The sequence below is a fragment of the Eretmochelys imbricata genome, chromosome 1 (genome assembly GCF_965152235.1).
Source record: "Eretmochelys imbricata isolate rEreImb1 chromosome 1, rEreImb1.hap1, whole genome shotgun sequence".
NCBI classification, from domain to species: Eukaryota; Metazoa; Chordata; order Testudines; family Cheloniidae; genus Eretmochelys; species Eretmochelys imbricata.
In genome coordinates this window covers 123959265-123984776 of record NC_135572.1, presented here as the reverse complement: position 1 = coordinate 123984776, position 25512 = coordinate 123959265, and the positions used below count along the sequence as shown (strand labels likewise).

The window sequence follows — 25512 nt, the reverse complement described above, 5'->3', positions numbered from 1 at the left end:
TTTTGCATAGTTTTTGTAATAGTAACTCCTTTTGGCTTGCTTCAGGAGTCCTGGAAACTTGCTGTTACTCAGCTTCCCAGTTATTCTGGGTACTAAGCCATAGTCTCAAGTGCAGCAGACCGTAAATGCTAGCCCTTTAGTGAGTTGAATCACAGAGTTATCCTGTTTCTTTGTTCTTTATCTTCACTGTCCCTGCTAATGTGCTTATTTCTCTCCAATGAAAGCAACTACGCACTTCTAAAATGTCCATGTTTGTTGTATGTGTTCTTTTACAGTCTAGTGGTGCTGTTGTTACAGAGAGCCAGACTTATAAGAAACGAGCTGATTTCTTAAGTAATGATGATTATGCCGTGTATGTGCGCGAGAACATTCAGGTAAGCATGGTGGTGAAAGCTGTGTGGAATGTAACTTTTCTCTAAGAGCTCCTTTAACTGCAGGCTTTATGGGATTTTATGATCCTGTTTTATCTAGGTGGGGATGATGGTTAGATGCTGCAGGACCTATGAGGAAGTTTGTGAAGGAGATGTAGGTAAAGTTATTAAATTGGATCGAGATGGACTACATGACCTCAATGTGCAATGTGATTGGCAACAAAAGGGTGGCACTTACTGGGTCAGATATATCCACGTTGAGCTTATAGGTGAGTTGAATATTCATTAACTGCTGTTTAGTACAGCGGTGCCCAGACTTTTCCTGTTGTGCCTCCCCTTACCAGCAATGGAATCTGTCCGTGCCCTCACTCCATTACTTCACAGTTGGCTCAGCAAAGTAGTTTGGGTTAAGGGAGGAGCAGAACTGGATATGGGGAATGGAGGCAGAGCAGGGGGTGGCATGGAGCTGTGGCTGGGGCTGGAGCTGGACAGGAGGCTGAGTGCAGCAGGGGCCGGAGCTGGGTTTTGGCTGGGGCTGGAGTGGAGCTGTGGCTGGGGGTGGAGCTGGGCTGGGGGTGGAATGGAACTGCAGCTGGGGTCTGAGCTGGTCAGACGACAGAGCAGGGCTGGGTGGCACTCTTTCCCCACGCCCAGTTGGGGCTGGTCTGGGCCCTTCAGTACGTCAACTCCCCCCCCCCCCGAACATTTGGAGGGTGAGTCCCACTGGTCTAGTAACTATCTGTACAGTATGCCAAAGGAGAATGCAAGCTTAAAAAATAACGTGCTTATTTTTTAAACTTTTGTAGGATTCCCACCACAGAGTTCTCCTTCTCACATTAAGATTGGTGACAAAGTGCATGTGAAAACCTCAATTACTACACCCAAATACAAATGGGGATCTGTTACTCACAGGAGCGTGGGGGTTGTAAAAGGTAATGTAGACTTCCAAAAATGAAAAAAAAAATCACACATTTTAAACTATATGGATGATATTCTTGCTTTATAAAGTGAAAGGAAGAGAAACTTTTGGCACAGCAGCAGCTGTGGAAGACTATGATGATTAAAGAGACTATAAAGACTTTTTGTTGTTGTTGCCCAGTGTGAGCTGGAAACACAAATGCTCTTCTGTCCCCTTTTTGTTAATACTTTGATCTGCGTTCTCAAAGGTACTTTTACACATTAGAACTGGTGTGTGGGGGTGTATCACACCCAGTTCCAGTAGAGCTTCCCCAGCTGTGGACACTCACTAGGTTGTTGTGTTTGGAGCCCACTTCGGTAGGACCTGTGCGCTCTTGAAACATGAACAGAGTCAAGGCACTGCCCTTGGCTGGGGTCTCAAGGCAGGCTCTCTGAGTGCAGATCCTTTGTCTAGCACCTCTTCTGAGAAACAAGATCCTGTGGTCCAACTACCTAGCCCTTGGAACTCCTGCTGACTCCTCAGAGCTTTAGAACACACAGCCAGAACTCATGTTATGTGGGTGCTCAGGGTTTACAATTTAACTCTTCATGGGCATGTGACCGTGAAAGCCAACAGACACACACATAGGTAGATTTTGCACAGGATTCTAAACACTATTACTCTTTACTTAGCCTCATGAGTGATACACAGATCTAGACGAAATAATAAACACAATTATACACATTTTGCTATCTGTTTCTTCATCTATGTCAGAGTTCTTTGAGTGATGGTCCCTGTGTATATTCCACACTTGGGATACCCATGTGCCTGAGTCCAGAATTTTTTTGCAACCAGTGTCGGTTGGCTCACACATGCAACGTAGCTCTCCTTGTGCTCTAAACCGAGGACATAAAAGGTGGTGCAGGCCAATACATCTCCAGTTCCTTCTTACTCCTTTATGGTTTGAGTCAGAATCTTTGGTGTCTTTGGCTCCCTTTTTTTATACTGCATCATTGCAGTGAGCTATTGTATATAGTTAGTTTTTCGTGGTTTTCGTAATATAGTCTATATTCGTAATATAGCATAGTATAGTTAGCTAGTGCTTTCCCCCATTTTCCTCCCCATCCGGGGACATTTTCTCCTGCACAATCTTGAATTATATCCAGGGTCCTGGGATTCAAAAACTCTATTTCCTGCCCTCGCTCCTTTTGGGTGAGTGATGAATATCAATATTGCCTGGGTGAGATTCATATTTCTGCCAGTTGCAGCATCTGCTACTCTTTTCCCCGCCAGAATTTATGAGGGTGGGGAATGGCTGGCATCTGATGGGCAATTCCTATGAGAAAGTCCAGTGGGCAACCAGTGTTCTGCTCAGCCTTCTGCAGGTGTCTGGATCAATCATGAAAAATTCACATTGACCACCCCGAGACATTGGACTCGAGCACAGCAAGAGGTTTCAGGCCCTGAGTGCTCTCATACATCAGGTCACTTTCAGACTCAGAACATCAATCAGAATTTACCTTTCCCTCCTCGGCCACTTGGCCTCATGCACACACATGACACTGTTTGCCAGGCTTAATCTTTGTTGCCTACCAGACAGGTTTCTCTCCATGTATTCCACCAAAGAAGGACAACATAAAAGGCAAAGTTGCAGTTCCGCTCAGAGTATTAGACTCTCGTCTGGTGCAAAAAGGGTTCGGTAGAAGAAGAAAGGGTAGGGATCCATTTCTTCACACTGACTCCGGAGGCAACCATCGTTAGCTACACCTCCCTGTTGGGTTGGCTCACGAGTGATCATATGGCACAAGGTGTTTGGACCCTGTGGGATTCCATAATGCATATCAATTTACTAGAACTCTGGGTGGTCCATATAACCTGCAATACCTCCCTCCCACTCATCTGATCCTGACATGTCCAAATAATGTCAGACAACATAAAAATGGTATTTTATATAAACAAGCTGGGAGGAACAAGATGTTTCCGTCTGTGTACAGAGACTGTCACCTTGTGAAATGTGTGCATCTACCATCATAACCTTAGCAGCAGCATATTTATCAGAGGTGCAAAACTCCTTAGCAGACATTCTTCTGCAAATCATGAATGGGAGAGTCATAATTTGATGCTCATGTCATGGAAGGGTCTCTGGGGTATATCTTCCCTCTCATTCCATTGATGCCACAAGTTCTACTGAAGATCTGCCAGGACAGAGCTCCAGTCATCATGATTGCATCCAACTGGCCAAGACCTTTCTGGTTTACGGTTCTGCTGAAAGTTTCAGTTCAACCACCCATGAACACCCCGTATTGCCGTACCATCTAACATAGCATAGGGGCAGTTTCAGGCATCCCAATTGAGGCCACTGCAACTGATAGCCTGGTATTTGGATGGGCATCAGAAATAGAGTGCTCATGTTCCAAAACAGTGCAGTCTATTATTAACTAAAGCAGAAAAGACTCTACGAGAAGCTGTTACTCAGCAAAATGGAAGTGTTTCTTCTCTTGAGCTCAGCAATGCAACTTGTTGCTCTGCTAACTTAGAGTACATACTTACCTCTTAAGTCTTAATATTTCATGATCAGTTCTCTGCGTGTGTATTTAGCGGATTTCCATTCTCCAGTGGATACAAGGTTTACTCATTCTGACACAACTAGGTTTCTGAGGGGCATTCTCAGATGCTTTCCACCTTTGAAGTTCGCATCTGACTGGGACCTCAGTTTTGGTCTGTCGTTTCTCACTAAACTTCCCTCTAATCACATACTCTATGACATATCTGTTTGTGAAGGTGGCCTTTCTAATAGCTGTAATGTCAGCCAGTAGAGTCAGTGAGCTGGAAGCACTCATAGCTGACTCACCATATACTACCTTCTATGAAGAAAAGTTCTTCTTATGACTCTACTCTAAATTGATTCATAAAGTAGTTTGTTTCATATCAGTCAGGTAATCCACTTAGCAGTATTTTTGCCAAACCCACATGCCTCAGCTGAAGAGAGATGGCTGCATTCTCTGGACGTCCGAAGGACTTTGGCCTTTTATCTACAAAGAACAAAGAATGCTAGGAAAACACCTAAACTATTTGTGTCCATAGTAGAGCGATCAAGGGGTTAAGCTGTACTGATGCAGAGACTTGGGTTGTATTATTGTCTATTACCAACTAGCTTGTATTCCCCCTCCGGAGGGGTTGAGGTACTCCTGGGGGAATTCTACACCAAAAAATTAAAAATTCTGCATATTTTATTTGTCAAAATAACATTATAATCACGCCAGTTTCAATTATTTTGGTAACTTATTTCAAAATACCTGTCAGCAACAAGGTCTGTAAACATACAGAAACAAAAAAAATTCTTCCATGAATAGAAAGTTAAGGAAACCCCTATGACAACCCATTTCTCTATTCCTTCCTCCCAGAGCCCAGCATGGGGGCCAGACATCTAAACCTTCTGCCCCAGAGCCCAGCTGCAGGGCACCCTCTAGGCCAGACACACACCCGTTCTCTACCCCCAACCATCAGAGCCCCGCTGCAGGGAGCCCCCTATCCCAGATACTCACACCGCCTCCCTCCCAGATCCCAGCTGCTGCCTCCCCCGCCCAGCCCAGATGCTCACACTCCCTCCACCTGAGACCCTAGCTGCTTTCCCCCTCAGAGCCCAAGGATCCAGAGGGAGAGAGTGCCTGATGCTAGGTCCCAGGCTTGTACGAAGATTCCTGCATGCCACCTTCAGGGCGTGCTGAGAACTGCGCTTGCCGGGAACTCTCCAGCTCCTCCTCCCCTTCCTCCCAGCAGTGTCTTCTACTTGCGAGCTGGGTTCTGCCGGGTCCAGCAGCCCTTAGTGGCAGCCAGCAATTCTTCAGTCCATTTCTGTGGGGGGAAAAGGAAATTCTGTGCAAAAAACATTAATTTCTTTGCAAATTCTGCATGCGCAGTGGCACAGAATTCCCCCAGGAGTAGGTTGAGGGCTCATTCCACTAGAGGGCAAGTTACTCACCTGTAACTGGAGTTTCTTCAAGACGTGTGGTCCCGATCTGTATTCCACTACCAACCCTCCGCTGCAGATTGTTTGAACTGTGGTAAATATGCAAAACTGGAGAGTCATTGGCACACGCTGCCCTTTATGCCTTTGGTTGGGAGCACGAGGAGAACTATGACGCGCATGCAGGACAACTGATGCTAATTGCAGAAAATTCTAGATTCGGGCACATGGTGCGCATGTGTACCTACAAATGGAATACAAATAGGGGCCACGCATCTCAAAGAACCTCCAGTTCCAGGTAAAGTAACTTCCATTTCTTTGGGCTTGGGCAGAGCCCTCTGGGGTGTCCGGAGTCCTTCTCCTGCAGCTCATGGCATTTCTTCAGAATCCATGGAGTCTCTCTTCCTCCATACATCGACTAGCTTTCTCTGACCTTGGCTGGTCCTCACAGGTAAACAGGACTTCACTGTTACAGAAGCATGACTTCACTGTTACAGAAGCATGCCCCTGTCTCATTCCCAAAGTTTCCTTTGTTTGAGTCCTTTGAGTTTGTCCCCCCTATCAACAACTACTTTCTTTTTTCTGCTGCTTGTGATTTTCCACTCTCCTCCCTGCATTTGGAGTTGGAGGAACTACCTTCTCCCAACTTCAGCCAACCCATTGTTCCTAAGACATTTTCACCTGAATAGACAACCATTTAAAGTTTAATGACCAACTACTGTCCCTGGTCTAGCAGAGGTGTCCTTCAGCCCCTGTCAGCAATTGGCAGGTTCCATATCCACGTAGGCATATTCCATGGTACAACAATTTCATAACATCAACCAGAATTTATAAGTTGTATGTAGATAGATAGATTCCTCATATTGTCACAGCTGATTCTTGAGTTATTTAGAAACATCTGTACAACTTCCTTAATACTGAACCAGAAATATTTTTTCTCTTTAAGCAGGACTTCTCATTATGGGAAAAGTTGAAAATAGGAGCTAGATCTTCTCTAACTTCTGCCTGTAGAAGTGGATGACAACATGATAGAGAGTCAACAGATAGGAGGGTTGGATCATGTGAAGGGATAAGATTTAACTAATGTCATAATAGTGGCTTGACAGAATTTGTTGGTGTTTTTTTAATATAATTTCAATGGATATCAATGTTTTAAAGAAATTTTTTGATTTTATCTATTTAAATTTTTCACAGTTGTGGCAAAGTTTTTTTTATAAATTTAAGCATTTTTTTCTATTTTTATCAAGTTTTTAGTTGCGGGAAATTTTGAGGAGGTCAGACAAATATTTAATGAGAATAGATTTTTGAGATTCAAAACGTTAGTTTTATAACCATTAAAACACAAATTGTCAGCATCACGTCAAAATATACAAAGTAAATATCCTTAAATCAAACTCTTAAGTTCTCAAGCATTTTTCTTTCTTTGCCTATCAGTATATTTGATTATTGATGGAAATAATTTTTTTTGCTGGTTTGTATGTATACAGTAAAATTGACATTTACTGATTTTTACTGATATAAATTTAATCCTTCCAAGCATAGTCGTGTCGTTTGTCTTTCCTGATATTCTTTGACAGGTTTCAGAGTAGCAGCCGTGTTAGTCTTTTTGATATTCTTTGAGAGGCTCATAAAATTTCTAAACTTTTCAAGTTAATGTGTCCATTAGGAAAAATAGGTAACACAAATATTGTTTCAAATAATGTCGTGAAGGAACAAAGCTAGACCACAGTGTAAATGTTAAATAAGTAAAAGCTGACAAAACATCTAAATTTTTATTTTTGATTGCTGTGACTAGACAGATGATTCCATTGGAATAAAGATGCATTCTGAAATAAATCCTAACCTCCTAGAAGGAATCGCTTATAAAAAACTATTTTGGCGAGTAGACTTAGCCATTTCTAATTAATTTTTTAGCTATTTTCACAAAATTATCTGTCTGCATGTTTTGTCACAGCTTTTAGTGCCAATGGAAAAGATGTCATCGTAGACTTTCCTCAGCAATCTCACTGGACTGGTTTACTGTCAGAAATGGAATTGGTCCCCAGCATTCATCCAGGGGTCACGTAAGTTAGTTTTCATTTCTGTCATTTCTTGAACCACTTGGCATGTAACTTTAGTATCATAACTGAAATTTCTTAGATAAGTATAATAGAAAACTGTGTGCAGTTTTGTCCACGAGCTGAAGGGGCGGTGGAGGGAAGGAAAAAAGAAATGTCTTCATTCATGAATGCTGTTACAATAAATTCTGTGCCATGAGAATCTATGTAACAATATATTATATCTTATAATTTTTTCAGATCGACCATATTAATTGTCTCTTTGTTAAAATCAGGTGTGATGGCTGTCAGATGTTTCCTATCAATGGGCCTAGGTTCAAATGTAGAAACTGTGATGACTTTGACTTTTGTGAAACCTGTTTCAAAACCAGAAAGCATAACACCCGGCATACTTTTGGCAGAATAAATGAACCAGGTATATTTCAAAACTAGAAATGGGTGACATTAATTTAAAATGCATTAAGTACCTCTTGAAATCATGTTTTTAGGCTTAATTTTATTACATTAAGAAGTTTAACATTGTAACTAGCTTACTAGGAAATGAATTGTTTGGTACAAATTAGGACCTTATGTTGCAGTTTTATACTGAATGAATCAGAATGCCCCTTTAAGCTTTTCTGTGGGTAATTCTGCATGATTAATTTTGATAGGATCTTGAGTAAAAACATTTTAAATGGCTCATATTTGTGTGTATTAAATGGTATTTAAAGTAGTGTCAAGTGACAGTTACTCCGTGTTATGTCAGAATTGAGTTTGCAACTAGAGTGGGAATAAAATGAAATAATGACTTTATTTTACTGCCCTTCACTGCCAATCCAAACATGTCTATAGCTCCTTCATGCCATCAGATGAAGATAGTGCACCTAGGTTTTTTTGCAGTTCCTCTTCAAAAGGAGCATGCCAGCTCAGCCCTTAATTGCTCTAGAACAAGATTTTGACCTTGAAAATGGGTGGAGGTTATTCCTCTGCATGGTCTGGAGACTATTCAGTGGTCTGAGAAGCAGGGACACCCCTTCCAAGGGACCAATCTGCTGGTAATCCACTAAAATATTTTGCTTCTGAAGCAGGAATAGGCACACAGAGCACTTCTGAGCTTCTCTGTTCCTGATTAATATTACTACTGGGATCTACAATGAGTTCTTTTCTTTTTAGATTTTTTTCTTCTCTCCCCTTCTCCCAGATTCAGTCTGATCTCATACTGTTTGACTTTGCCTTTCTCCTTCCTCCCACCTGTTTCTGAAGTGTTGCAGATTCTCAGGTCAGCCAGACCTTAATGTTTAATGACATATGATTTTTCCCTCCTTCACATTTCCAGGCCTAGTGTGAATGTGGAGGTGGCTAAAGCAGATTCTTTGTTGATAATCACTAATGTCCAATGGACGTGAAAGGATGGGTAGCTCATTAAAAGACAAGGCCCCCAGAGGGATCTGACTTCCCTGAACTAGTTCCTTTATGGGGAACCAGTTGAGAGAAGGTGACCTCAGTTCTTCAAAGTACCTCTATGAAGAAGCAGTTGGTTACTATGGTGATGGGAGCTAATACAGAACCATAATATAGAGGGGATCAGCATCTATGTATCCTTTGTGTGGATGGAGATGGTACACTATTCTTCAGAAGGGATAAGTGGAAGCTGCCCCAAAACCACTACCATCTCACAGAGGCCTGAGTGGAGTCTTTAGGTGCTACCTCAGTGCCTATATCATCAATGTCCTCAGGAGCCACCATGCAAGACACAGAGGTTATATAGACCCAGGAACCCAGCCTCTGCAACATCCACAGCCACTTCATACTCTAAGCCCAGAGGTGAAGTTTTTTTTTTTTGATGGGACTGTCAAGACCAATGTCCCTTTATTGATGCCTTTTCATTCCTCTATTCAGATGTTTGGTGGAAGTCTTACCCAATTTGCCAAAAACTGGAAGGTCCTAACCACAGACTAATAAACTAATTAGAGTTTATCCAGGGTTGTAACTCCTGCCGATAAACCCCTTTTCGGTTCCTCTTCAGAGACCACTGTCAGAAGGAGATTTTACAACAGGAGGTGAACTTCCTGCTCCTCATGGGAGACATAGGAAAGATTTCAATTCAACACCATGGGATTCTGTTCCTCCTTAATCCCCAAGAGGAATGGAGGATGGAGATCAATTGTCTATCTATTTCACTTAAACAGGTTTATCCAATAAGTAAAATTCTGCGTGATACCTGTGGTGTCAGTAATTCCCTTGTTAGAAGAGGGCACATGGCTTTTGTGTGTCATCATGAAAGAGACACTTTTTTTCCTATAGATGTCCATCCCAGCCTACTGGACGTTCCTCAGTTTCCTCTTTGACCATGACCGATTCAGAGTTCTCCCCTCCAGTCTGGCCACAGCACCAAGCATGTTTACAAAAGATTTTCAGTGGTGGCTGCTTGGATGAGAAGAGAAGGATTTAGTCTTTCCATGCCTTGACAACTGTCTTCTCACAGGCGACTCAGAGGTCCACAGAGCAACTGATGTTCTGCTCGGTTTTTTACCTACCCTGAGTGTCTGCCACAGTTATGAAAAATCCACATTGTTCTTCACAAGGTGCATAAACTTCATAGGGGTGACGTTAGACTTGACTACAGCAAGAGCACATCTGCCTCTTGAAAGGTTTCAGGTCATGAGCACTCTTGTACACTAGCTCACTATTAGACACAGGACTGAATTGGAACTTGTCTTTCCCTCCTTGGCCACATGGCTTCATGCACACATGTGACACAGACTTCATCTACAGTGCCTACAAGTCTGGCTTCCCACTGTTTACTCACAAGAGAAGGGCACCATAAAGGACAAGGTAACAATTATGCCCAAGGTATTAAGCTCTCTTCTCTGGTGGACAAAACCGGAGAAGTTTCGGGTAGGGATTCCTTTCCTCACACCAACAACTGAGGCAACCATCATTTACTGGTGCCTACCACTGGGTTGTGGTGTGCACAAGGGGCAATCATATGGTACAAGACATGTGGATTCTGGGAGTCCAGAATGCACATCAGCCTACTAGAACTCAGGACAGTGTGTGGGGCCTGCAATGCCTTCCTCCCACTTATCCAATCCAAACAAGTTCAGATAATGTTGGACAATATGGCAGTAGTGATTAATATAAACAAGCAAGAAAGAACAAGATCTCTCTATGTGTGCATAGAGGCAGTCATCCTCTGGAATTGGTGGATCAAACATCGCATAATCATATCAGCTGCATACTTAACCAGGGATGCAAAATCTACCTGAGCAGACATTTTTACCCAAGTCACGAATGGGTAATTCACAGTTTGGTTCTCAATGATGTCTTCGCTCAATGGGGAATGCCAGCCTGGGACCTTCTTGCCTCACAGGTGAACAGAAAACTTCCTCAGTACTGATCCTCAGCAGTCCTGGGCAAAGACTCTTTGGGAGGTACCCTCCTGATGTTATGGAAGGGGCGCTTGGGGTGTGCCTCCCTCCAATTCCTTTGGTTGTATGGAAGATCCTCCGAGACAGAGCTAGAGTCATTGTGTGTGTGCTCAACTGGCCAAGACGGTTCTGATTTGTGGATCTATTGAAGCTCTCAGTGTGACCATGCGAGAACATCCCCATGTTGCCAGACGTTCTAACGGTCACACAAACCAATCCAGGGCGTCTGCAACTGAGAGCCTGGTATTTGGATGGGCATCGGAGATAGAAGGCTTGTGTTCTAGGAGGGTGCAGTTCATCCTTAACCAAAGTAGAAGTGTACAAGAATCTGTTACTCACCTAAATGGAAGCATGTCTGTGCTTGGGCTCATTAAAGCAATTGTCTCTGGACTCCACCGGAATCAATGCTATCTTAGAGTATCTACTTACCCATAAGTCTTTGGATTGTGTGCTCAGTTCCCTGAGAGTTCATTTAGCAGCAGACAGTGCTTTTGATACTCCAGTGGATAACTGTACAATCTTCATGCACTGTACAACAACCAGAATTTTGAAGGGGATTCTCAGATCCTTTCTCCCATTGGTGAAGTTCGCACCTCAGTGGACTGTAGTTGGGTTCACTTTGTGAAAGTTATACATACAAAATACATACAACACCAGAGAAGATCGAAAAAAGTGACTACCACAAAAATGGGCATGAGGACTCATGGATATGTGTAGTGCTTGAAACTATTTTAAATTCATTTTTAAAAGAACTACACTTCAGGTTGTGTCCTGTTAATGGAAGTAACATGACCAAACCCTCATGCTTCACTTCCAAATACTTTTTGGGCTAAATAGTCTATCTGATAACTATGCATTTATTTTGAAGCCTGATTTGAATGTTCGCTCTTGTCATAGTATTTTTTTTTTATTAAATGTAATTTTCTATAACAATACCTGGTTTATAGTATAACTTTCTGAACTAAATAGGTCAGTCTCCAGTATTTTGTGGGCGTTCTGGAAAACAGCTGAAGAGACATCATAGCAGTCAGCGAGGAATGCTACTGGATGACTGGTCACGAATTGTTAAGAATTTGAATGTGTCGTCTTCTGTGAATCAGGCTTCACGTTTGATTGATGGCAGTGAACAATGCTGGCAGTCTTCTGGCTCACAAGGAAAGGCAAGCTTGAGCCATACTTCTGAATGCTATGCCAGCTCTGGCACACAGTTTAAAAAACAAGGTTGTAGTTCATCTTGTAATGTTTTTTATGCACCACCTGTCATCTCAATGCTACAAATACAGTTCATTTAAAGTTTATATTTAGATGTATGTGTTCCACTCTAAATATACTGATTTTTAAGTTTGCTAAGATTTATTCTTCTCAATTGTTTGTAATTCTAGTGAATTATAGAAAAAGGAATGGCAATATAGTGGATAAATAACAGTAAGTTAGCTATTTTTTATTTTGTGGTCAAGGGGATTTTCATTGAATGTGTGACCACTTATTTTCTAGCACTGGATTCGTTTAGAGATTTTCCCTGATGTACTTGTCCACAGACTGAAGATGATAGTTGATCCTGCAGACAGCAGCTACATGCCCTCTCTTGTTGTGGTTTCAGGTACATGAAATTTAACTGTATTCAGAAGTGGGTTTTTTTTTTAAACACACTTTTTTTTTTTTTTCGAAATGATCAAATATTGATTATTTAACTTGGTAAAGTGTTCAGATAGGAGTGGTATTTCAGTATGTTGGTACGTGGCCTTTAAAATCAGTTTATTTCAATGTTCTACAGGTGGGAATTCTTTAAATAACCTTATAGAGCTAAAGACAATCAACATTAACCCTGCAGACACCACAGTGCCTCTTCTTAATGATTGTATAGAGGTAAGTGAATACTGATTGAGGAGAAGTTCTCAGATGGTCAAAGTGGAAATGTATCTTGCTGTAAGAAGTGTCCATGTGTACCTTTGGTTATTGCATTATTATATTTGATTTTTTTCCCCCCATATGTTGGTGCTTATAATTAACCACATCGTTGGCTTTTTTGCATGATCACTGTCCATGTGTACAATTACTAGTCTTAAGAGTAAACACCAGTGAAATTGTAGGTTTTCAGTTTAAAAGCAAATGTCTCGGAACCAAGCAGACAATACCAGGTTTTTTTCAAAGGTCTGGTTGGAAGTACTCATCTGCTGGGTGGCAGAAGCGGAGTGGCTATTCCTGAACCTAGGGAGACAAATCTGGATTGTGGCCAGGTACTGCAAGAAGAAGGGCAGAAACTTAGTGGTAGATTGGAGGTGAGATCATTCCCAGAAATGAAATAATCTAGTAGCAAACTTCCAGCATGCTGAGAACATCCATATCAATTAAATTGCCACCTAAATAGGGCAGAAAACTAGGACCTTTGATTTATCTTACAGAATCAACTTCTAAAACGGATGGAACTCAGCAATGCAAAAATCTTAAAATCCTCCATGTTCCATGAACTTATAGACCCAAAAGATTGCAATTACATCTTTTTCTTTAGTATCACAGGTATATTGAGATCGCTATAAAGCAGTGCAGAAGCTCTGGAATAGATTGCAAAATACATGGTCTCAGCATACTGGGGCGTATCCGGGCAGAGGATGAAGATTTGGCTGCAGTCCCTTTCCTTGCTTCCGATAATGAGGAAGAGGATGATGATAAAGCAAACACTGGGAGGTAGGGAACTGGAGGAAAAAATAAACTTATTATCTTAACCTTAAACTAGAAGAACGTGAGCACTGGCTGTGCAACTCATACGACTGAATTATTTTATTGTGTACTAGAGAAAGGAAAACACACAGGCTTTAGTTTCAAGAAGTTTTATAATGAAGACATTAGTTTATGTATGCCGTTTGTCTTTTCTGTGTGTATACAGTGATAACAATTTTTTCATAGTTTTTTATTTTGCCGCCTCATGCTGAAAAATGCTTTGATTTGTTAAAAGCAGCTAAAATTCCTCCTTATGAGTAGTGGCTTTAACTGTATAATATGTCCAATATACAGTGTAGAATCCTGAAGTTCTGTGGGTCTCTTGCACTTTTAAAGGACTTTCACTATGCAAATTATTAAAACATTTCTTTTTATAACAGCTATAAAGTAAAAAGTTAACATAGTGGTCTCAGAAAATCACAATTGTGAAGCTACACTGAACTTAATTTCACAGAGGATATTTACATTTCAAAATGTAAAATAGGTGATTAAAATATAAAACACAAGTCAAGGCCTATCAAATGTCAGAGTATATAGGCTTTGGAACTGACATTCTTCTCTTCTTCTCAATGTACTCAGTCTTGTTAGGAAGAAGATGGCAGGGCTGGAATCAGCAGCTACTATAAGAACCAAAGTTTTTGTTTGGGGGCTGAATGACAAAGATCAGTTGGGAGGACTAAAGGGTTCCAAGGTATCGTCTTTGTTGAAAAAGTGTTTGTGTAAAACAAAAATCTCTGATGAAGTACATAAACCAGACGCTGAATTCAAAGTTTTTAAGTTCATTATCAAACCCCTCCAGGACTAGACATAATGACTTTCCAGGGCTAAAAAATGCATTCTAATGTCTGTCACTGGCAGATTGAGAAATTGGATCTTAAAATTACATTTTCAGTTCCAGTTCAATTTTTAGAGCTGCCTTCTTGAAGCAGGTTGCTTCTTACTTGAAACTCCAGCTTTCAAAGGGTAGAAGATTATGCCTGTAACTCTGAAAGATCATAGTAGTCAATAACTTGCAATTGTGTACCATAGGAATGATTGTTGCAGAGGTGCTTAGTTTGTAGATCAGTACAAATTATTTCTACACCAGGAAACTTTCACAGTTTTACAGTGGTGCTGGTTCAGTGATCCAAAGAAAGAAAATGATTTCCTGACCCTTACTAGTATAATAGATTTTAATGAGAAAAGTTATTTGAGTTGAAGTTTCAAGTAAGTGCATCTTCTCAACCTGGCACTCACGTTCTCCCTTTACATACCCGTTTGGTTTCTTTGGGGGGGGGGGGAGAGTCTGCAGTATGGTTTAGCATGAGAAATGTGTAACCTATTTAATCATTTTAAGATGTTATTACTTTGAAAATTCAGTTGAGTAAAAAGAACACTCCTATTTTAAAATAAGAATAAAAAAATTGGTCTACTTGTTTGTTTGCAGAGTTTCATATAGGATTGTAAAAATCACAAAAGTATTATAGTCTCTGTCCATTCCAAAGCAAGAAGTTAAATAACAAATGCGTTTCCCAGAGTTACTCATATTATAGTTGACACTGATGCCAGTGCACAGATACATTAATTTGTCAATATAGAAATATAATTTGGGGGAGAAATGATTTTTTTCCCAGTTGGATCCTGATTCCAATTGCCACTGAAGTCAATGTGATTCTTCTGTTTGACTTTGGTGGGCTTTGGATCAAGCCCTAGAGAAGAGCAAAATTAGTAGGAAAATAAATATATAAACATTAAAGGTTCAGAAGCCAGAAACCTTTTAAAAGTAAACAGCATCTCTTTTTTTGGTAAGAATAAGACGCCATAACAAAAACCAAATGCAAACCCTCAAGCTTTCACTATGTTTTATCAATTATCCTTCAAAATTTTTTTTCACTGATTGTAATGGAGAAGTCTTTTTACTAACACAAGATTTTTGTTAGCTGCATATCAGTAAATAAATATTTATTTTAGCAATAAGGAGATATTCCTAACTTGGAGATATGTTAATGATGAACACTTGAAAAAGTGTCAGCATTTGTTTATATAAAGTCAGCCTGACAAGACTTAATTGTAATGAAGGGGAGTATAGGTTACTTTGTCACTGTTTTTCTGATTGTATCTAATCAATATTGTTATGGAACTTTACTTTGGATTAACTGTAATTTAAAGGATACAGAGAAAATAAATTGTGCCAGTGTGCTCATATATGTTGATTTTTGATGTGCTGATTGACATTTTAACCAACTTGCTTGGGTTTAATTTATTGCGAGTCCGACTAGGGTTTGTTTACTCAAGAAAATTATAGTTAAAAAAAAAAAGTGTATATCCTACTGCACCTTTTCCTTTTAGTGGTTACTTATTTATCTCTGTTTTATATAACACACTCATCCCTTGCTTTAAGCACTTGATCTGTTTCAGTTAATTAACTAATTGATTATCTGTGAGGTGTCCAGATAATGGGGTAGTGAGTGTCACTGAAAAGCTAATAAATAAAATTTTATTAACCTCTGGTTAATTAAATTAGATAAATCAATTTATCATACTAGAACTTTACTACAAAGAACTGGTTGCCTTTTACAAGTAACAGATTTTTGAATCTAATTTTATGCAATAATCTCTCTCTCTCTTTCTCCAAACACTCTAGATCAAGGTTCCTTCATTCTCTGAAACCCTTTCTGCCTTGAATGTAGTACAGGTAGCTGGTGGATCCAAAAGCCTTTTTGCAGGTAGGATAACTATGTGCAAGGTTTCTGCATTTCAGACCTTCCCCCCCACCCCACCTCCATCCCTCCCGGCCCCAAAATAAAAAGTAGAATTATTTTCGAAGAGGTAGCAATAAATTCTCATTTGTGAATTTTTTATTAATGGAAATTTAAAACCTTTTTCCTTTTAGTTACTGTAGAGGGCAAAGTATATGCCTGTGGAGAAGCCACTAATGGAAGACTCGGTTTAGGCCTATCCAGTGGAACTGTGCCTATTCCCCGACAGATTACAGCTCTCAGTAATTATGTAGTGAAGAAGGTGGCTGTTCACTCAGGTACTGACTCCTCACATTTCTCCATGGTAACATAAACATTATGTACTTAAGCTTAAAAGTGAAAGTAGATTCTTGTGTATGGCTCTAGTGCAGAGGATATAGAATAGAGGCTTTAATACAGGAGTACTGGGTGAAATTCTATGGCCTGCGTAAAGGAGGTTAGACTAGATCGGGGCAGCCAACCTGAGCCTGAGAAGGAGCCAGAATTTACCAATGTACATTGCCAAAGAGCCAAACTAATATGTCAGCAGCCCCTGTGCAGCACCTCCTGCCTGCTGGTAGCCCCACCAATCAGTGCCTCTGGCTGCCTCCCCACACGTCCCACCACCGTGATCAGCTGTTATGTGGTGCACAGGAGGCTCTGGTGGGGACAGGGGAAGAGCGAGGGCATGGCAGGCTCGGGGGTGGAGTTGGGTGGGGGCAGGGCCTGGAACAGAGCAGGGGGTTGAGCACTGAGCACTCCCCAGCACATTGGAAAGTTGGCATCTATAGCTCCAGCCCCGGAGTCAGTGCCTATGCAAGGAGCCGCATATTAACTTCTGAAGAGCTGCATGTGACTCCGGAGCCACAGGTTGGCCACCCCTGGACTAGATGATCTGGTGGTCCCTTCTGGCCATAGAAATCAGTGAATTTAGTCTCTTAATTTTTTTGACCTATAAAGTTTGAGGTATCTTTCTGAAAGTTAAATTCAGAATAATTTCTTTATTTTTCAGAGTGTAATTTTTGCATCAATCCAGTGGAAATGTTTTCCTTTTTAAAAAAGTTAGCTGTGTCACTTTGAAAATAGTAACTTAAGTGATTTGTTTCCACTGAGGGAGAATGTTCACCCTGGATACTTTTTTTGAAAAAGTTATAAGTTTTTTCACCTTCTCAGTAGACCATGTGAAAATTAGTGATTTTGAATATACTGAAGTAAAGAGTTATGGGGTGGAAAGTGTAGCACTATATTAAATTGCAGCACTAAAGGGATGTTTTGGCTTTTGCTTGACTTTTGCTGCCCTGTTGACTATGTGCACATTCTGGTCTTCTATACTGGAGGACAAAGAAATGAATCTTTGCTGTTTAAAACTTGCAGTTTAAATCCTTGCAGGTGGCCGGCATGCTATGGCTTTAACTGTTGATGGGAAGGTATTTTCATGGGGCGAAGGAGATGATGGAAAACTTGGCCACTTCAGCAGAATGTAAGGATATAATTTCTGTTAGTACCTTGAAATAGGAAATATTTCAAACAAATGATATTGAATCATTGTTAGCAAGCAGTGACAGTATTTAAATATATTAGTAATAAAGAATTGTGTTACAAAAAGATTCGTCTGCAATACATATGTCAGTTTTGTATGTTGCAAACTAAGCTTTTATTGCAATTTCAGTAGTTTTAAAGGGACGCTCAAGTTAAAATTAATATAGCTTTTTAAAAATAGATTTCTCTTAATGGGCAAGGTCAGTGTTTAACTGGGTGTCTTTTGTATATTCATTATTGAAAAGTTACGTGAGAGGCAACAGGAATATTGGTTGCCAATATGCACTGAGGGAGGTGGGAGTGGGGACGCTGAAATGCCTCCCACAGCTTGATAAGGTTACGCTCATGCTTTCTAGAAGTTCTTCATGATTTTCACCTCAGTTTCTAGGTAAGAGGCCCACTAACGTTTTTTGAATGGTTGATAAAACAAATAAAGCTAAAAGTGCTTTTTCCATGGTGAATTGGTGCTGCCCTACCTGACTGAGCTATGTCTCATGTCAAGCACTTTCTCTATCATATGGCAATAATTCAAACTCACGTTAGTAGCCCTCGTGTCTCAGGATCAGGTAGGCTGTTGTGATATATTAAAATTTTTAAGCTACTTGAGATTCCTGATGGAAGATGCTTTAGAACTGCAGATTAGTATAGTGGACTTTGATACTACACTCTGGTGTACTGTAGACAGGCCATAAATAAAACGAGGTTTGGTGCACCATTAGTTTCTAAGTCTAGTATTTCCAAATATCTGTTAGCTAAAAATGTTTTCTGGCAGAAGCTGAATTAGAAGCTGAGTATTTGATAGCTCACTCAAGCTAAGCTACTTCTGTGAAATCAGATATTTTATTGAAACAGTAAAACAAAAGTACCAACATTGTATTTAATACCAACAACCCACACCGTACCATCTACTTAAGTCATTATTTTATTTTTAACTTAGTAGTCTAAGCCCTGGCCTACACTGTGGGGGGGTTGACCTAAGATACGCAACTTCAGCTATGCGAATAGCATAGCTGAAGTCGGCGTATCTTAGGTCAACTTACCTGCCGTGAGGATGGCGGTGACTCCCCTCTTGACTCCGCTTCTGCCTCTGGCAAGCTGAAGTTCCGGAGTCGACAGGGAGCGTGTTTGAGGATCGATTTATTGCATCTATACGAGATTCGATAAATCGATCCCCGATAGATTGATCACTACCCGCTGATCCGGCGGGTAGTGAAGACCTGCCTAAAGTATAGTGCCTTTAAAGTTTGTGAAGGGGTTTTGTTATTCTCTCTCTTTCATTTGACAATTGGCATAATTTTTTTGAGCTAGGAAGTAGAATTTTCTCTTGAAAGTTTCATAAATTTCAAACGCTTTTTATCAAGGAAAGATTGAGAAAAATAGTTTTATACTCACTTTGTGTGTTATACACACTGGGGAAATCTTCAAGTTATTTAATATTAACATATTCAGTAGAAAACTGATCTTCATACTGTATAGTTCTCAGAGGTGTTCTTAGGATCTTTACACAATATATAGAAAAATACAGCATGTGCCTCAGAGCTTGAGTCTCAGAATAGACATGACCCAACAAGTGTGTGGGTGGCAAACGGAAGGGGAGGGTATGAGACAAGACAAAATGTGGCTTTATTAGCTTAAGCATAGGTACATACCTTGTTTGTTAGATATTTCTTCTATTTATTAAATATAATTATAAGCAGAAAACATTCTTGACTCATTGTGGGCACTGCATCCGTGCTGCGGCCTGCATGATGTCCCCCTGATAGCCCTGTACCTGCCAGGCCTTGCTGGGACAGTGTGGAAAGACTGGGTCCTTACTATTAGGGTTGAAATGTATTTCTCCAAAGCCCTACTTAATTTCTTTAGAAATGTTAATAATGGTTGTAGCATGTACGCCGCATTAGAAAACCTACTTAAATTAAAACAAGACTATGAATTCAGTGAGCAGGTTGAATTTAACAAAAAGACATCCTACTTTCTCAGGCAAATGCTGCAGTGATGTTCACAAGAAACATCTTCAGTACTCTAGCAGACAGCTGACAATGAATGCTTGTTTAGTCTGGTCCCCTTGTGAAGAACAGAGCTGGAATAGGAATGGGCATCTTTCCTCATCCTCCGGCTCCTTGCACTGCAGGTTGGAGATACTGGAGTCCTCATGCTGCTGTATTGGAGGCTCAGTCAGGTGTACAACATTCTGTGCTATCCTCCTCCACCCTGTGCAGAGCAGGACCAAGAGATCAGAGGCCATGCTTCTGGGCTGGCATGTAGGGCCTGGGGGCCTCCACTTTTGGGACTGAAATGGATTTTGCAAAAAATATTTGGCAGATACTGAATATCTTTTTTCAGACAGAATTTGTTCGTAACTTTGTATTCAAAAGAGAATTTCAGTATCTCTTTTTGAAGATGCATCCACTGGAGAAATACAATCTATAGAAACGTCTAACTGATAATACTGGAGTATTACAGCTGGCTGTTTTAAATATTTGACTTTTTACTTTCTCTACCGTTAATTTTCATAATTAGCTCAGGGTGGGCAATGAAGACAGGTCATTCAGCTTCACTTTTTAACATACAAACTTTAATCTCTCTCTTTCTGGTTCTTCATTATCAGGATGCTGCAGTGTGTATGTATTACATAACGTTTCTTAACAAAGGAATTTTCAGTTGAACTCCAAAAATAGTGGAAAATGAAAATATGTATTCAGCTTTTTAAAAGTTTATTTCTTACCAAACCTACATTTTCTGCGTAAATTGACTTAAACCAGTATAGCTTTAAGATAAATAGAAAAATAAATTAAACCAGTAACTTAAAGTGAAACATTGGAGTCTTATATATTAGCATTAGGGCAGATTTGCCGTTTGGGTGCATAATATTACATGAGGCATTGGAGGATAGGGCATGAAATATATTGCATGACATCACAAAAGTAGGTGATAAATCCTTTTATTCTATCTTTAGGAATTGTGATAAACCAAGGTTGATAGAAGCGTTGAAAACCAAGCGCATCCGTGATATTGCTTGTGGCAGTTCTCACAGTGCTGCCATCACCTCTAGTGGTGAATTGTACACATGGGGCCTTGGAGAATACGGCAGGTTGGGTCATGGAGACAATACTACACAACTCAAACCGAAGATGGTAAGTACTTGAGGTGTTTCCTGGTTGCAGTAGTGTCTATGTATGTATATGCACAAGAAGAGAAAATAAAGGGAGAAATAAAGCTAAGAATCCCAAAGCAGTGTGTAATGTGAGCTTGGATGTATAAAGAACAAAATAAGTCACAAGTACTTTGAAGTTACTGTGAAACTTCTAAAAATATGCGTAATGTGTTTGAGGCAGCATGCTTACTTTTCTGTGTGTTGTAGGTTAAAGTGCTTCTTGGTCACAGAGTCATTCAAGTTGCTTGTGGAAGCAGAGATGCTCAGACTCTGGCTTTGACAGATGAAGGTAGGAGTATCTTGCTTTAGCAACTTCATAGCATATGGGAATATTGTGCTCGTAGTCTGACATACTGTTTGGTTGGTGTTACTAGGTTTGGTGTTTTCCTGGGGAGATGGTGACTTTGGAAAACTGGGCCGAGGAGGAAGTGAAGGATGCAACATTCCTCAGAACATTGAAAGACTAAATGGCCAGAGCGTGTGCCAGATTGAGTGTGGGGCTCAGTTCTCTTTGGCACTTACCAAATCTGGAGTGGTGTGGACCTGGTATGTCAAGGTTGCTAAGAAATTTACAACAAATTTCAAGGCATTTGAGTTGTGTTGATTGCTATGGACTGGCTTATTACATCTATGTTTTGTGCACATGCTTAGTTTATTCTAAAACATCCTATTATTATCACCACCTCCTCTCTTCCTCCCCCTGCTCACTTATTTATGCACCCACCTGTTACATTTTGTCTCTTAGAAAGCTCTTTGAGAAGGTACTGTCATTTACTAAATCTTTATAGAGTGCCTACCATAACTGGGACCCTTGCCTGGTTGGGGTGTATAGGTTTTAGTGCAATTTAAAAATAAATAGAAATAAAGATTATTGTAATAAAAGAAAATATTTATATAGTTGAGGCCCTACTTAACTTGTGATATTGTGGATTCTGCAGTATTTTACTTCCACCACAGCTCCCCTTCTCAGCCCTGGGTGGCCAACAGTGGGAAATCATGGAAAATAATAAGGTCCGTTGTTCTTTTTCACAATTTTCCGTGGCTTGCCGTAATTCAGCTGCAATTTTTTGACAATCGTCCCACAATTCAAGTAGGGCCTTATAGATAGTCTTTGAAATAATATAGCTCAGTTCCTCTTGGTTCTTATGTTAAAGCAAGTGCTCTGCTGCATCTTATATATGTTCTCTAATTACAGAATGACTGGTTGTGATTCCATTGTTAGGGATTAGTTTTTCCACATGAATCGGATTCAACCACTTTATGTATAGAGAGTACAGTATATTTTCCTCAATATTAGAATACTCTTTGAGTATAGAATGAGAATTTCCCATCTGAGAACTTAAAAGTGAATTGGTTAGTTAAAGTAAAATTTTATTAAAGATAATTCATGAAACTTAAAACTCAAAAGATATTTTTTGTTAGCAATGATCTGCATAACAGAACAACACAGGGTCTTCAAACATCCCATTTGGTTAAATCTAATTCTTATGTACAGGCTACTATATTTGAAGAATCTTAACTTTAGGATTGCCTTTTTTTTTTTTGCCTTTATTCTTCATAAACTAATATTTCTTCTTCAGCACAGGCTGATGAATAATATTTTTCTTTAGTGAATTCCACAACAATCTGCTGTCTTTCCAAATGGTTATCTCCTGTTGCTCTTAATGAGAGTGAAGCTAATAGTGCCTTTAGTAAAGATGTCCTCCTTCAGAATGACTGCTGTCCCCTATTGCTCTCAATGTGTGGGAAGCCAAGCTGCCCGTGGGCCACCATTTCCCCTTCCGTTAGCCCTGCCCTGTGTTGACATTGCAAAGAGTTGGGGGGCAGGGGAAAGAAAATAAAATGTCTTCAAAAATAAGTTTAATCTAAACTGGGACAACAAACACTAAAATATTTAATAATTATAACTTGTGGTTATGGCGTAACATTACTGCTAGGCAAAGTTAAACTTGTTTGTGTGCCTCAGCTGTACATTTCCGTACCTAGCATGCTTGGATTTCTTTTAAGTTTAACCTTAACTCTGAATTTCCTAGGTTTGTAGTACTTGTTTACTTGTTTACTAGTTACAGCCAAGTAATTTCTTTTATTCTTATGATACCGATATGTATTCAGTTCAGTTGTAACGTAGTTTTTATCTGGAAATTACTAGTGAAGCTAAGGATTTCTGGAGATACTTGATTTCCGACAGAGACTGATCATTGTTACAAAATACAATGGGGAAAAATGAGAATTGTTACCTCTAACCAACACTCTTCAGTTTTTTCTGCTTGGTTGATACTGTTAGTAATATCTTGAGGTATAGCCATAAAATAGACTGAAGGACAAGAGAGTAGTGCAGTGTTAATGGTGTCTCTCAGACAGTTGAGGAAAATTTCATACGTTGGTAATAAAAGTAACCTGTGTTAGAGGCTTGTCTGAAGCCTCAGTTATGCAAACAGTTAAGTACGTGCAATTTTACCCATGTGACTAGTTGTCACAGTGCAGGTCCTGTGTTTATATAAATTGTAAGCTGGATAGTGATTTTAATGAGTTAAAAAAATCCCAGTCATTTTTGAGTATAAGTAAGTTTATAATAGTAAGATATTTCAAAACAGAACGAATTTTATGCAACCACAGTACTTCCCCCAAAATAATCATAAATGGTACATTTTTGGTATTGAAGCCAATGTATGAAAGATTGTAGATTTTTCGCTACCCTCGAGGGATGAGTCTTTCCAAGTCAGGTTTCAAGGTCATTGTCAAGAAATTTGCATTGCTGTTACGTGCACTTTCCCTTTTGGATATATAAAGGATTTCAAATTGCAAAGGTGTAATGGCAAAGAATTGCCATGTTTGGAATGATATAACTGCTTCGGCGGAGGGCGGCGGGATGGCTCAGTGGTTTTGAGAATTGGCCTGCTAAACCCAGGGTTGTGAGTTCAATCCTTGAGGGGGCCATTTAGGGATCTGGGGCAAATATTGGGGATTGGTCCTGCTTTGAGCAGGGGGTTGGACTACATGACCTCCTGAGATCCCTTCCAACCCTGATATATTATGATTTACTTCCTTGTCTGTTCCAGGGGCAAGGGGGATTACTTCAGGCTAGGTCATGGCACTGATGTTCATGTGCGAAAGCCACAGGTTGTAGAAGGGCTGAGAGGGAAGAAGATTGTACATGTGGCTGTAGGTGCACTTCACTGCCTGGCTGTCACTGACACAGGACAGGTAAGTTACTCTGGTCCAGAAAAAGCTAGATACTGAGGCAATGTAATGTAGTAACAGCAGTAATACTTGTAGCCTTTTATTTTATTTAATGTTAATTATATTACAGTGGATTTGGCTGTGGTGGCTACAGTCTCTAACCCAACAGAGTTATCTCTGTTTACTCTAGATCTAGAGTTCATAGGAATACATGAAACCATAGACAAGTAACACAAAAAATCACAAGCACAAGATCCACTATCTTTTAACAATTTTATTAAAGTTGCCAACAAAGTTATAAATGTCACAGCATATAAAATTCCTAAGTATATCCATGCACCAGTTATAACTACAGACATACTCAGATCATCCCACATGGTGTTAGTCTGGTGGCTCTCCCATGGATTGATCATCAATACGGGGATGGTCCCTGCTGGAAGTTTCCTATAGGAAGCACAATTTTCCCCGCTGTGGGCACCTTTTTTAATAATATGATTCTGTCTATACCTACATTCTGCACATGTACGTGGAAGTGTCAGCCCTCTCTTTCTTATTGGTGTGTGTCCCCTAGAAACATGAGGAAACCCTAATTCTATAGGCTGTGTAGGTTCTCATTAGCACTGATGTACCACCTGTATCCTGTGGCTAAGACACATGTTGGAGACAAGATTTACTTTTACACCAGTTTATAATTAAAAATTTAATCTTCTGGGAAGACCAGGGGTGGGCAAATTTTTTGGCCTGAGGGCCACATCTGGGTATGGAAATTGTATGGTGCGCCATGAATACTCACAAAATTGGGGTTGTGGTGCAGGAGGGGGTGAGGGCTCCAGCTGGGGGTGTGGGCTCTGCAGTGGGACCAGAAATGAGGAGTTCAGGGTTTGGGAGGGGTCTCCAGGCTGGGGTAGGAGTTTGAGATGCATGGGGGGCCGGGGGTGAGGGCTCGAGCTGGGGGTGCAGGCTCTGGGGTGGGTCTGGGATTGAGGGGTTTGGGGTTGGGAGGGAGGGGGATCAGGGCAGGAGGTTGGAGTGCGGGAGGTGGTCAGGGGTGCAGGCTCCGGGCTGCGCTTACCTTAAGCAGCTCCCAGAAGCAGCGGTATGTCCCCCTTCTGGCTCCTATGCAGAGGTGCGGCCAGGCAGCTCTGTGCGCTGCCCTGTCTGCAGGCCCTACCCCTGCAGCTTCCATTGGCTGGGATTCCCAGCCAATGGGAGCTGCAGGGGCAGTGTGCAGAGCTCTCTGACTGTCCCTATGCACAGGAGCCAGAGGGCAGACATGCTGCTGCTTCTTGGACCCGCGCAACCCCACTCTCCGGATGGAGTGCCGGAGCGGGGCAAGCCCCAGACCTCACTCCCCAGTGGGAGCTCGAGGGCCGGATTAAAACGTCTGATGGGCTTGACACGCTCCACGGGCTGTAGTTTGCCCACCCCTGGGCCAGATTTTTGCAATATTGTCAGTTGGTACCTCTTTTTCCCATAAATTTAGGGCTTCGGGTTATTCCTC

The 25512-nt window shown here is 40.7% G+C and overlaps 1 protein-coding gene across 1 annotated transcript in view; it reads left to right on the top strand.

Annotated features, from left to right (window-relative positions):
* The window catches only part of HERC2 (HECT and RLD domain containing E3 ubiquitin protein ligase 2), a 203040-nt gene that overhangs the window by 113134 nt on the left and 64394 nt on the right, over positions 1-25512 (top strand). Inside the window, exons 48-64 of the mRNA XM_077814849.1 lie at positions 276-374; positions 472-640; positions 1178-1303; positions 7191-7299; positions 7569-7708; positions 11673-11863; positions 12198-12303; positions 12478-12569; positions 13213-13388; positions 14001-14112; positions 16045-16126; positions 16294-16437; positions 17528-17618; positions 20634-20811; positions 21039-21120; positions 21206-21377; positions 23891-24035. Of these exons, the coding sequence (XP_077670975.1) occupies positions 276-374; positions 472-640; positions 1178-1303; positions 7191-7299; positions 7569-7708; positions 11673-11863; positions 12198-12303; positions 12478-12569; positions 13213-13388; positions 14001-14112; positions 16045-16126; positions 16294-16437; positions 17528-17618; positions 20634-20811; positions 21039-21120; positions 21206-21377; positions 23891-24035 (2214 nt within the window). The remainder of the gene's footprint in view (positions 1-275; positions 375-471; positions 641-1177; positions 1304-7190; positions 7300-7568; positions 7709-11672; positions 11864-12197; positions 12304-12477; positions 12570-13212; positions 13389-14000; positions 14113-16044; positions 16127-16293; positions 16438-17527; positions 17619-20633; positions 20812-21038; positions 21121-21205; positions 21378-23890; positions 24036-25512) is intronic.